Genomic DNA, 11,464 nt, shown 5'->3' with positions numbered 1-11,464 from the left:
CATACTCTCACATCATCTATTCTTTTCACACCATTGAAAGCTCATAGTCCTTTAAATTTAAGGTTAAACATTTACAAGCGTGGCGTAAACTTTGTTATATCCCAAGTTCCAAAGATGCTTGTTGAGTTCTCCATTGGTTTCTTGGATGGCTCTTGTAAATGGGTGTGATTCTGGTCACATCATTGCTTATGGTAGTACCATCAACTTTAATTGACTATTTTCCTGCCAAAACAATAGTAGGACTTGTTTTATTGCATCCTTTTAAATTGAGGTAGAGGCTTGTGATGGGTTGACCTTGGCTGGATGCCAGGGTCCCACCAGATGCTCTATCACTCCCCTTCCTCAGCTGGACAGGGGAGAGAAAAAATACAGTGAAAATCTCATGGGTTGAGATAAGGACAGGGAGAGGTCATTCACCAATTACCATCACAGGCAAAACAGACTTGACTTGGGGAAAAAAAAAAAAAATTATTACCAATCAAATCAGAGTAGGATAAAGAGAAAGAAAACCAAATCCTAAAAACTCCTTCCCCCCCCCCCTCCCCCCCCCCCCCCAGCTTTCTTCCTGGGCTTAACTTCACTCACAAGTTCTCTACCTTGTTCCTCCCAGCGGCACAAGGGGATGGGGAATGGGGGTTGTGGTCAGTTCATCACACGTTTCTGCTGCTCCTTCCTCCTCAGGGAGAGGTCTCCTCACACTCTTCCTCTGCTCCAGCGTGGGGTCCCTTCCACGGCAGACAGTCCTCCACGAACTTCACCATCATGAGTCCTTCCCATGGGCTGCAGTTCTTCATGAACTACTCCAGCGTGGGTCCCTCCCACGGGGTGCAGTCCTTCAGGATCAGACTGCTCCAGCATGGGTCCCCTGTGGGGTCATAAGTCCTGAGCAAACCTGCTCCAGTGTGGGCTCCTCTCCATGGGTCCACAGGTCCTGCCAGGAGCCTGCTCCAGCCTGGGCTTCCCACAAGGTCACAGCCTCCTTCAGGCACCCACCTGCTCTGGCATGGGGTCCTCCACAGGCTGCAGGTGGATATCTGCTCCACTGTGAACCTCCATGGGCTGCAGGGGGACAGCCTGCCTCACCATGGTCTTCACCAGAGGCTGCAGGGGAATCTCTGCTCCGGCAACTGAAGCACCTCCTCTCTCTCCTTCTTCACTGCCCTTGGTGTCTGCAGAGTTGTTCGTCTCACATATCCTCACTCCTCTCTCCAGCTGCAGTTGCACAGGTTTCTTTTCTCCCTTCTTAAATACATTATTCCAGAGGCGCTACCACCGTCACTGATGGGCTCAGCCTTGGCCAGCAGCGGGTCCGTCTTGGAGCCATCTGGCATCGGCTCTGTCAGACACAGTGGAAGCTTCTAGCACCTTCTCACAGAAGCCACCCTCGCAGCCCCCCCACTACCAAAACCTTGCCATGCAAACCCAATACAAGGCTTTAACTCCTCTTCATGAAACAATTTTCTTTATACACACCTTCGCTTAAATAAGTGACCTCCTGGCAGTCATCATATCACTTCACAACATTTCACTCAAACACACATCTGTGATGCCAGAAGGCAAATCAAAATTCATATCAGGATTTTGATCTTTCATAAATGTCACAGGTGACTGGAGGAAGGGCTTTCATTTTTAGTGGTTAAAATATATATGGTAGCAATACATGGGAAATCTACTTTCACTTCACTGAAAACTAGAGCTCCTGTTTGCTCATTGAGGAAAAAACCAGGAAATAAATTTAATAAGAAATATAAGCTCTGTAGCAGCTGAAATCAAGTCTTGCAATGAACCCTGAGCTCTGTATTGCCTTTGTTCATACCATTAACGATGCCGCCTTCTTCTCAGCCTCCAAAGCCTATCAGGTAGGTGCTATCAGGTTCTGTATGTCTGTGAACAGATAACATGATGTGCTTTTAGCAGAGGGTTTTCCTACCACATTGCATTACCAGAACCTCAAATCATGGCCCCACCAACCACCAGCCCTAAGGATGGTGACCCACCAAGGCATGGCATATCTATGCTTATATTATTCCTGTCAAAGTAATGCCAGTGATAACACTGGAATTGGAGGATCCCCCTATATGTACCAGACTGCAAGTGCTTTATGTCTTCTTACTGGTATCAGTTTTTCTATTAATCCAGAGTTTGTCGTAATAGGTTTTCTTTGAATGATTGTAAGCAGTTATTTTATTAATCAATTATAGCACCTATTTCTCATAAAGAGGAGGAGGGGAAAGACAGCTAATAAAGTCTTTTCCTTTGCTAATATCATAGCTTTAAGCCTTAAAACAAAACCACAAGTCTGTAGTTTTAACTGTCTATCCAATAAGTTCCTTTTTAAAATTGTTCTTCTTATCTCTTGATGACCTGCAGTGAATAATGATCTAATTTTTTGCATCTTGCACTTTGAAATTTATTCACTTAAATAGTAGAAAGTGGCAAACCTGTAGGTGAGTTTGCAAGTGTACCTTGAAGCCATAGATCATATGCTTGTGCACAGATGGCTCCCTACATATGATCATTACCCTGAGACTTGCAGAGCTCAGGAAAAAACTAGATTTTTTTTCAAGGACACCACAAATCATAACTAGCTCCTAGTGTTTGACTGGGATTTTCACCCTGCTCAATTGTAGAGTGAATTCAGGAGCTAGAGGTGGAAGAGAGATCCACACTTCCAGATTCTTCATTTTAGCCACATCCAAAAATGTAGGGATAGCCTGGTTCCTTAAAAGCACTTGGCAAAGGAGAAACCTTGCTTGTCAGACTTGAGAGTTACCGAATGTATTGTTTCTGTAGCCACCTCATTATGGTACTTCAGATTGGGTTAGTGTAGGGAAAAGTGTAATAGCCTTGGGATATTTGTCATGGTACTGTTGAAAAAGATTTAGTTACATATTTTATAATTTGGTGCCTTAAGATGTTTTTTTAAAACTTACCTTCATCTTTTATTCTGCATATTTTCCCCTTTCAAGAGACATTTAAGTAGCCTGCTTCTCCACTCCTTATAGCAGCCAACAACCTGTTCATATTCAGGGATGAAGACAAATCTCTTTGGAGGGAAGGGAGCCGATCACATTGTATGATAGCTCATAGCTTCAGATGACTGTGAGGTGAAGAATAACCCACTGCAGACAGACAAGATGGGCCCTAAGGTTAGAAAACACTGTGAAACTCTGCCTCAGCTCTCTGGTCTGACTGAAGCAAATCATAGAATCATTTAGGTTGGAAAAGACCTTTAAGATCATCAAGTCCAATCGTTAACCTAGTACTGCCAAGTCCACCACTAAACCATGTCCCTAAGCACCACATCTACACATCTTTTAAATACCTCCAGGGATGGAGGGCTGAAGCCCAGAGCTCTTTGGTGCTCGGGTACTTTAATGCATTTGAGAAGCTGGGCCCCCATTCTCCATCCATGGAGATGACTTATGTCCAAGGGTGGAGATAAACGCGGCTGCTGGCGTAAGCGTGCTTTCACAGGAGCTACGCTTGCTGCAGTGAAGGAGGTCAGGTCTCAGAAACAATGCAGTAAATGCCACCCCCAGATGTGACACAAGGGACTCTCCTTGGGTGTTGATCTCTGTAACCCAAAACCAAGGAGGGGGGACCCCAGAAAATGCCTTCCTGTGTGCCCATGAGTGAGTCTACACTTTGTCTTGAATGGTGTCCCCTCTGTGTGCAAGTGGCTTCCCTCTCCCACACCTCTTGGTGGAGCACCTCCTGGGGGAATGAAGGCCCTGCCATCACCACGCAACACCCGGGCTTGGTGCTGCAGCCTGAGAGGGATTTCACTGGTCTATGTATTTACATGAAAAAAACAGGTTTCTCTATATGCCACATGCTGTACACCCCTTACAAGAAGGGCTGTCCCCTGGCTCAAGAGTAGTATGATGGGAGGTATGGGTCTGCCACAGATGTCCTGAATGACCTTCCCAGGGCAATGTCTGCAGTCTCCCATGTCTTTGTGCCCCCTTTGCTAAAATATGATGATAGCTGAGGAACAAGATGTGGGGCAAATAAGTGCTCCAGTGTGGTACGTGCCATAGCTGGCCTGCCAGATGTACCTTGCAGAGCACAAGGGCTGGATTATTGCTGCCCGCCTTCGTGGAGACAGTAATTTGATTCTCTTTTTTCTATCTTGGTGCCAATTTCTATAAAAGTTGTAGGAATAACATGTGTCAGAGAATTCAACTCTGGTTGAATTTTTCTGAAACTTTTAATTGGGTTCCAAAATCATGGCGGGGGTGGGGGTGGGGAATGTGCAGGTGGGAGCTTGAAGATGAACAGATATTGTCATTACATGAAGCCTATCATTTTAGGAAATGAAGCCAAAATGCTGCTTGTTCAGAGGGGAGATGCGAGAGTTGATATACTGAAGTTCAGGAGGTTTTTGAGCCCTACAAAATAGGGGTCCTACAGGTCTGGCAGGTCATATCGGCATGAGAGTACTGGCCTTCCTACCAGGATGCTCTGTTTATTTTTAAAGGCTTTCAGAAAGCCATCTTCCATTTACAGCTAATATTTAAACAAGGGGCTTATTTTCAAGGCTAATTTGTCTTTGTGTCTTAACCGGCTACATTTTCACAATTAGCCATCTCCGGCCCCCCAAGCCGCAGGAGCTCGGCGGGGGATTGCAGCATGTCGCCTTACGAAGGGAGGGAGGGGGGGCTGCCTGGCTGCCGTTTCCATGCGGTACAGGCAGCGTGATCAGAGCGCTAACACAACAGCCTGTGTAATTACATATTTCTAGGAAGTGTGTTAGCTCCACAGGGAGCTGAGTCCATTTGGAGAGGAGGAGGAGGAGGAAGAGACTTTCTTTTGGGGGGGCGTAAGGTGAAAAGGGTCAGTGCGTAACCCAGCTCTCGCTCGAATACAATAAAGGTAATTGTTGCTCTCAAGTGAACACCAGGTGCTTCCTGGTTCTGGCTCCTCTCACTCGTTGCTCATGTCTGTATTATGCAGGCGTCTGCTTTCCAAACCAGGCAAAGCAGGGCTTTGCAAGAAGAGAGAAGAGATTTGACCTTGTTGGAAGCGGTATGTTGCGATATTTGACATTGTTTCTGTGCTAGCATCGCCAGGGCAGGGAGGAAGATGCAAAGTCAGGGGCATGGCAGTTTTACACTACCCAGGCATTTATTTAGGTGGAGGAAGGAGAGTGGCAATTAAAAGCAATTAATTATAGTCCGTGTGCTGGGGCAGGGGGAGGATGGCTTGGACCTAACCTGTCATGTAGGTGTTTGATGCATGTCCTGTGCTGCTGCTGCTTGCTGTGGCGGCGTGCGCCTGAGCTTTAAATATCCTGCAGTTCCCGATATCTTCTTTCTCCAGCAGGCTCTCCATTTCATTTTCCTCCTCTCTCTAGTGTAAAATTTGGCCTAGCTTAAGCTTCTTTCCCTGGCTGAGAAGGTTATTTCCTTCCCTCCTCTCCTCCCCACCCCCTCATCCATCCTCTCCTCCTCTTGCAAATGCTCTCTGACCCTGATTTGGGGTTTCTCTCCCTGCAGTTAGCTGTGGGCTCTGTGGATGCTTTGCCGTGACAGAGGGCCGAGGGCTGACCGAGTCGTGGGGAGGATTTGTATGTAAGAAGAGAGGAGATGGCTGTGCAGCGTGCTCCCGAATCTGCTCTGAGCTTGCTGATGGTAAGTGCTTGCTGAAATCCGTTTGGGAAGGGGGGGGGTGGGCGAGGGGAGCCACACCGCACGGATTCAGGGCACCAAATCCACGGGAGGATTTTGCGTGAGCCGCCGCTTGGCTTTTACAGGTCCTGGGGAACTTTGCAGAGGGCTCATCTGGTGCTCGCACGGAGACGGTCCTCCCGAAATGGGGTTTAATGCATCCAGACGAATGTTCAAAGCAGGATTTTGAAGTCACCTTTCTGGCAGAGCTGACGCTTGCATGCAGGGTTTATCCTCAGCTGTAGTTTTTCATTTTATTCATTATATCAGTGTCTTGAATTCTCACGTCCTTCTGCTTTCTCCTGCTTTTGCCCTTGCTGATTGTGAGACAACTTAAGTGATGAGAGGGAGAGCTTGATTTCTCTGTTGGTTGAGAGGCATGTTGTTAGCTGTGACCAGGTACTCAGATGTTGTATCATTTGGGGAATGGTCCTCTAATGCAGTGAATCGCCATTCGACTAGCTGCAGAGTGTGGCAGACCTGCTACTGACTGCAGACCACAGGGTAATGACCAGCATTTATCTGAGCTATTTGCTACAACATGTTGAGCCACTGACCTACTTCTCAAAGTTCTGCATATTTATAATATTTTTAAAGAAGATTATTTAACAAAGCACGTGGCTGAGTCCAGAAACATGCCGCTGTCCTGCTGCAATTAAAGTAAACCCTTTTGGTGGGGTATTAGAGAATTGTTTAGCTTTACTGATTTTTTTTTTTTTTTCCTCTCTTCTACTCTTATTGCCATTTTCTATGCAGCAGCATCAAGGATGGTTTTAGTGTAAAATCTCTGCTGGATGTTTTTCTGACTAAATGTCAGTGTAATGTTTTCACTGGAGAGTTGTTACAAGCAAAGAGCATGTGTGTGTGCACGTGTGTGTGTGTGGAAATGCACAGATACGTATGCATTATATATATATATTTATATAATTACCGTTACAGATCTCTCTTCTGATTGTATTAGGAAATGGTCCCTAGCACTCAGAGACATGATGCGTTTAGTGAAGGGAATGCTGCAGGGTAATAGCCCTGTAGTGCCTAAGGTTGTTAACAAAGGTCAAGTTGAGAAAAGCAAATCTTATGTCCATTACTCAAAATGCTAAACATGTTATTAAGCGTCTGCATGGTTTGTTTTATATTTGCCAGTGACTGACTTGCTGTGTAAGCTCATTTTATTTCCTCTTGCTTACCTCCGGCCTTCCTGGCTTTTTAAATGGCCTCTTTCTATTTCTGTTTTAAAGATAAATTGATGGGTGCCTGTCACCCCTGTGTCATTGGTTGGGCTGTATATGCTTTTAGTTTCACTACCCTCTTAATTCTCAAGTTAAACCTCTCCTTCCCCCACCTCTGTACTCCTTGAACAGACCTTGTCAAACTCTGGTACGGTGCCAAGCTGCCCACAAATTTCCTCTCTTAAAACATGGCTTAACTGTGGCTACATGGCCTTGCCCCAGTTGTCATTTTGAGGTGGGTCGGGTGTTTCTACAGCTCTGGCCTGTAACCTGGACCCCTCAGGCCTCCTCACACTGGGCACAGCCCTGGGCAGGGCTGTTGTGGTCTCCCAGCCCCATGTGGATGGGCTGGGTTGGGTTGGGGGTCCTCAGCCAAAGAGGTTCCTGCCTTTGACCCTGTGGATGGCTGCAGGGGTGGTGGCGGGGATGTATTTCTGGGTTGCAAGCGGATTCATGCAACTCTTTGGGCTCTGCTCCATGATGGTCTGGTACTAGGGGCTGGTTGTGGGTGTGGAAAATGTGATTTGGTATGTAAAATGCTCCACTTTTTGCAAACTGCTTCTTTTGCCTTAGATTTTTCTTGGGTCGTGAAACAGCTTAGTTAACTATAGAAACCTCATCCTTTCCCCTCTGCTCTGCCTTGGCTTTGATTGCATGCTTGAGCAGGCTCCCCTTGAATCAATAATAAATTCTTGCATAATTCATCCTACAATGAGCAGCTATAATGGCATTTCTTCTAAAACTGCTACCCTCCAGAGATTAAAGGATTAGATGTCTTCGGGAAGTCCACAGAAGTAGCTTTTAATACTTTGATGGGCTTTCTCCATTGAGAGAGTTTTCTTTTAGCAATGAGGCGTATTTCAGTACTGCATTTCCTCTGCAATAGGATGCAGAATGTGCATCCAGCCATTCACTTTTTATGAGACCTAGTCGGCAGCAGCATTTGGCAGTGCTGCATCACGCTCAGTCTGAAAAGAACTTCTCAGTGGGGTACCTCAAAGCACAAAATGTTGCAGGTAAAGGAACCAAGGTACAGGGGCATTAATTGACTTGCCTGGAATTTGGTGCACTGAATTGAGTGACCCAAATTAGGAGTTGTCTCATCCCAAACTCCTTTCTGGTAAATTAAGAAAGATGGGCATCTCCAGGGTACAGGTTTTCCTTCCTATAGAAGGACCATCTATAGGACATGGGTATCTAGCATCAGTATGCCGCAGCAGAGAGAGCTGTACATGGGACTGCGTGGCATTTCTGGGTGCCAGCCATGATGATAGCTTACAATAACTTGCCTGTGCCTGGTAAATGCTACCCAGGACATGGAGTTGACATGGCCCAAAGCAGCTCCCAGACAGCAGGTCAGCAGGCAGTTGCACGTTGCTTGTGCAGCCATTAGAACACCGAAGAATCTCACTAAACTTGCAGCCTTAGGTGGACAGGTCCTACTTCAGTTTAGTGAAATAAATATTGACCACACAATGAATTAATCTAAGTTGAATCTGTTCTTATTTTGATCTTGTTTTCTAGCCAGTTTAGTACTTGCGTGGCTTTTTTTCTATTTTTAGTGACATTTTTTTTTTTTTTTTTTCTGCCAGGCAGAGGAAAGGCTCAATGAAGGAGAATTTCAATCTTAAATGTGTGTTTTCCTAACATAGAGATATTGGATGGTGCCTCGTCTTGTAGGGCTCCTGCCTCTACCTTGCTCCAGAGATCACAGCAGATGAGGGACATTGCCTGGTTCAGCGTGGAGGAAAGTGGGCTGAACTGTACCCAAAGTGGCTCTGCCTGTAGCATTATCAAATCATTAAAACAGAGCTTCCTCAGCCCCTGTGAACCAAAAGGAGGGAGCATTTAAGCATGAAATAGCAAATACCATGTCTTGTTAGGAATGATAACACCTGCTGTGTTAAGATCATTAATGCTGATGGGAGTAAGTGCAATATCAGTAGGATTTAATGTCTATCTTATTAGTATATTGTAAAATTTTAAAGCTGCAGACATATTGATTGTACAGATTTTAACAGCACAATAAGTTATGATACCTGGTCTCTCTTGAGACAGCATTACTGCATCTCATGAAAATAGATCTTAGGGACTTGACCTTCAAACTACTGTAGGTCATAACACTAGCACTAATTAATCTGCGTTAAATGGCAATGGAGGTTCAGATGAACAAGGTATACAGCTCAGTGTATACCAATTAATCCAAAATGATCTTAAAATGGTAGGGAATAGAAGCACAGTTTTCTGTTTCCAGAAAAGCTAGCTCCAGCTACCTACTCTCACACCCTCCATCAAATTGAAAATTTACTGTATTTATAATCCAGCTTTGCTCTCTCTGGTCTGTATATATAAATGCTTTCCTTGAAGAAAGAACAATGTACCATTTAGAAAACAAGTACACTTGTAAATTAATGGTAACTGCTTGTGTTTGTAGGAGCATCTTTCACACTCCAAAATTCATTATTTTGTGTCTGAGTTGCATTCAAAGCTGAGCCTGGAACAGAGGCAGATATGACATATCCTAGGTGACCCTCACCACATTGGACTCAGTTACCTCTATAGTTCAAGGGGAAAAAGGCTGCCGGCAGGGAATTTGGAGCATTAACTCGGGCAGTGGTGTTCACAATGCCCAGGAAGAAGAGTGAGAAATTGGCTGGCCAGCCCACCATCGGGGCTGCCGGCCTCGGTGTTTCCTTGTCCTACTGGGTTGAAGGCGTTGCAATGGAAGTCTAAGGCAGACACCTGCAACAGGAGAACATGTGAAAACTGCTCCATTTCTAAACCTTAGCATAAATAATTGACATCTGAGTGTCATTCTCCACTGAAAATCCCAGTTTGATGTTGTGCTTCCAGTCCTCCTTTAAAGAGCGTTCTCCTGAATCATCCTTTCATCCCTCAAACAAAGCTATACTAGAGTCCTGAAAACAATGTGAATTTCCTTGATCTCATCATTCTGAAATGTAACACTGAACTCTGTAGGATCACCCTTAAAACACACTCAGAGATTTAACTATCCTTACTAAATGCTCTGAGGGCCATGCACTGCTTGGTTGGTTTCTGAGGTGTTGGACTTGACGATGTTCTGGATATTTCGTAAATTATTTCATGTTTGCTAAGTTTTTATGGCTGAAGTCTGCTCTTGTAAAGGAAAATTCGGTAGCTAACTAAAAAGATATAGGGCTTCTAAGCCCCATTTAGACCAAGGACTGACCCCCCACCACCATAAAGCTATGTTCTGTCCCACTCAAACCTCTAGACAGATTGCAGCAGCACAGCTCAGCTTGGAGGATCATATTAAAGCCTTTGGGAGCAGCAAGGTTACAGTGGAAGGATGAGGCCATTTTCTGCCTCTCTCATCTCAGCCTTAAATTATCTCTCTGTTGACAATATGCAAAAACCCTTGGCATTCAAATCTCCTTGCTGTGACCTCATCTACAGACCATGTTGACTTGGAAGGCAAGCTATGCTTGGCACGCTCCTTCCGTAGAAACAAAACCCACCCATTTCTTGCCGTTGCACGGCGTAGGGGTTAATGCAGCTCCCATCTGATATTGAAGCAGTGTGACGTGTCAGCAGTGCGTGACCCATACATGGGTCTGGGTGTAAGCAGTATTGCTTGGGAATGAATAACACTTTCCCCCAGGAATCGGCTGCACCGCTGACATCTGGCCCTCTTCAGCTTCATGCCCAAAATGAGGTCTGTGGGGATACTTGAACAGCAAGGGGAGGTGATTATGCAGCCCTCTCCATGCTCCTTTTGCAGATATTTCCACCATGCAGGTGTGTGGGCTTCATCCGCAGCCTTCACAGAAGGTCTGGGTGGGAGACGATAATGCGCCACGGCACCTGGAGGTCACTGGGGAGGAGTCATGCTGGCAGGAATCTCCCTTCCTCCCCAGCTCCTTCCTTGCTCCAGCCAGGCAGTAATTCGCTAATGGGCTTCACGAGCAGCAAATAGCTGAGCTGTGCTGGTTGCTCTTTTGGAGGATGGGATGAGAGCAGCAAATTCCTGCTTGGTGCTTTGTGGCTGCTTGCTACCATGGACTGAGAATTTAGCTATTTCTTGTTGGTAAGTTCCCCTGTAGCACTGAATTGTATCTGAACTTTACTATATACTTCCTTAAACTTGCAGTAATACTTCAAACACGGTGATTTAATTCAGCTGAATGAGATTAAACACTCCCTGGGATTATTCTTGGCTTCCCTGTGGTGGATGCCACCTTCTACCCATCTGAGCTGCAGGACTACAAAATCATTATGCCTTCGATTCCACTGTAATGCATGCCATCAATTTTCTGTTCCTTGTCCCTCTGCATGAACATACTGTAGAAGAAGCAGACCATAATGTTTGCACATCTGAATTCTCCCATTTATTACTGTGCTTTAAAACAGGAGTAAGTGGGATTACTGGTTTATTATCTTTTTTTATTATGAATATGGCTTGTGCCTTTTATTCCAGCTGCTCATTCTGAATGACTGATAAAATTATCTCATCAGAGATGTGGCCATTGATTTTTTTTTTTTTTTTTTATGGTGCTATAGAGCATCGCTATTTGTAGAAGA

General features: G+C 45.2%; 1 protein-coding gene across 2 annotated transcripts in view; it reads left to right on the top strand.

The window, feature by feature from the left end:
* Positions 1-4,775: 4,775 nt before the first annotated feature.
* The window catches only part of FRMD4A (FERM domain containing 4A), a 386,480-nt gene continuing 379,791 nt past the window's right edge, over positions 4,776-11,464 (top strand). Inside the window, exons 1-3 of one of the 2 annotated variants that reach the window (XM_087764138.1) lie at positions 4,789-4,878; positions 4,960-5,031; positions 5,502-5,636. In XM_087764138.1, the coding sequence (XP_087620264.1) occupies positions 5,592-5,636 (45 nt within the window). In that variant the 5' untranslated portion in view covers positions 4,789-4,878; positions 4,960-5,031; positions 5,502-5,591. Of the gene's footprint in view, positions 4,879-4,959; positions 5,032-5,501; positions 5,637-11,464 lie in introns of both variants that reach the window. The other variant, XM_087764139.1, reaches the window with a different exon arrangement.

This window comes from Nipponia nippon, unplaced genomic scaffold (genome assembly GCF_047370975.1).
Source record: "Nipponia nippon isolate SJK-2023a ecotype South Korea unplaced genomic scaffold, ASM4737097v1 scaffold_3, whole genome shotgun sequence".
NCBI classification, from domain to species: domain Eukaryota; kingdom Metazoa; phylum Chordata; class Aves; order Pelecaniformes; family Threskiornithidae; genus Nipponia; species Nipponia nippon.
Note: the sequence above shows the minus strand (reverse complement) of the source record. Positions and strands in the feature narration are given on the sequence as shown.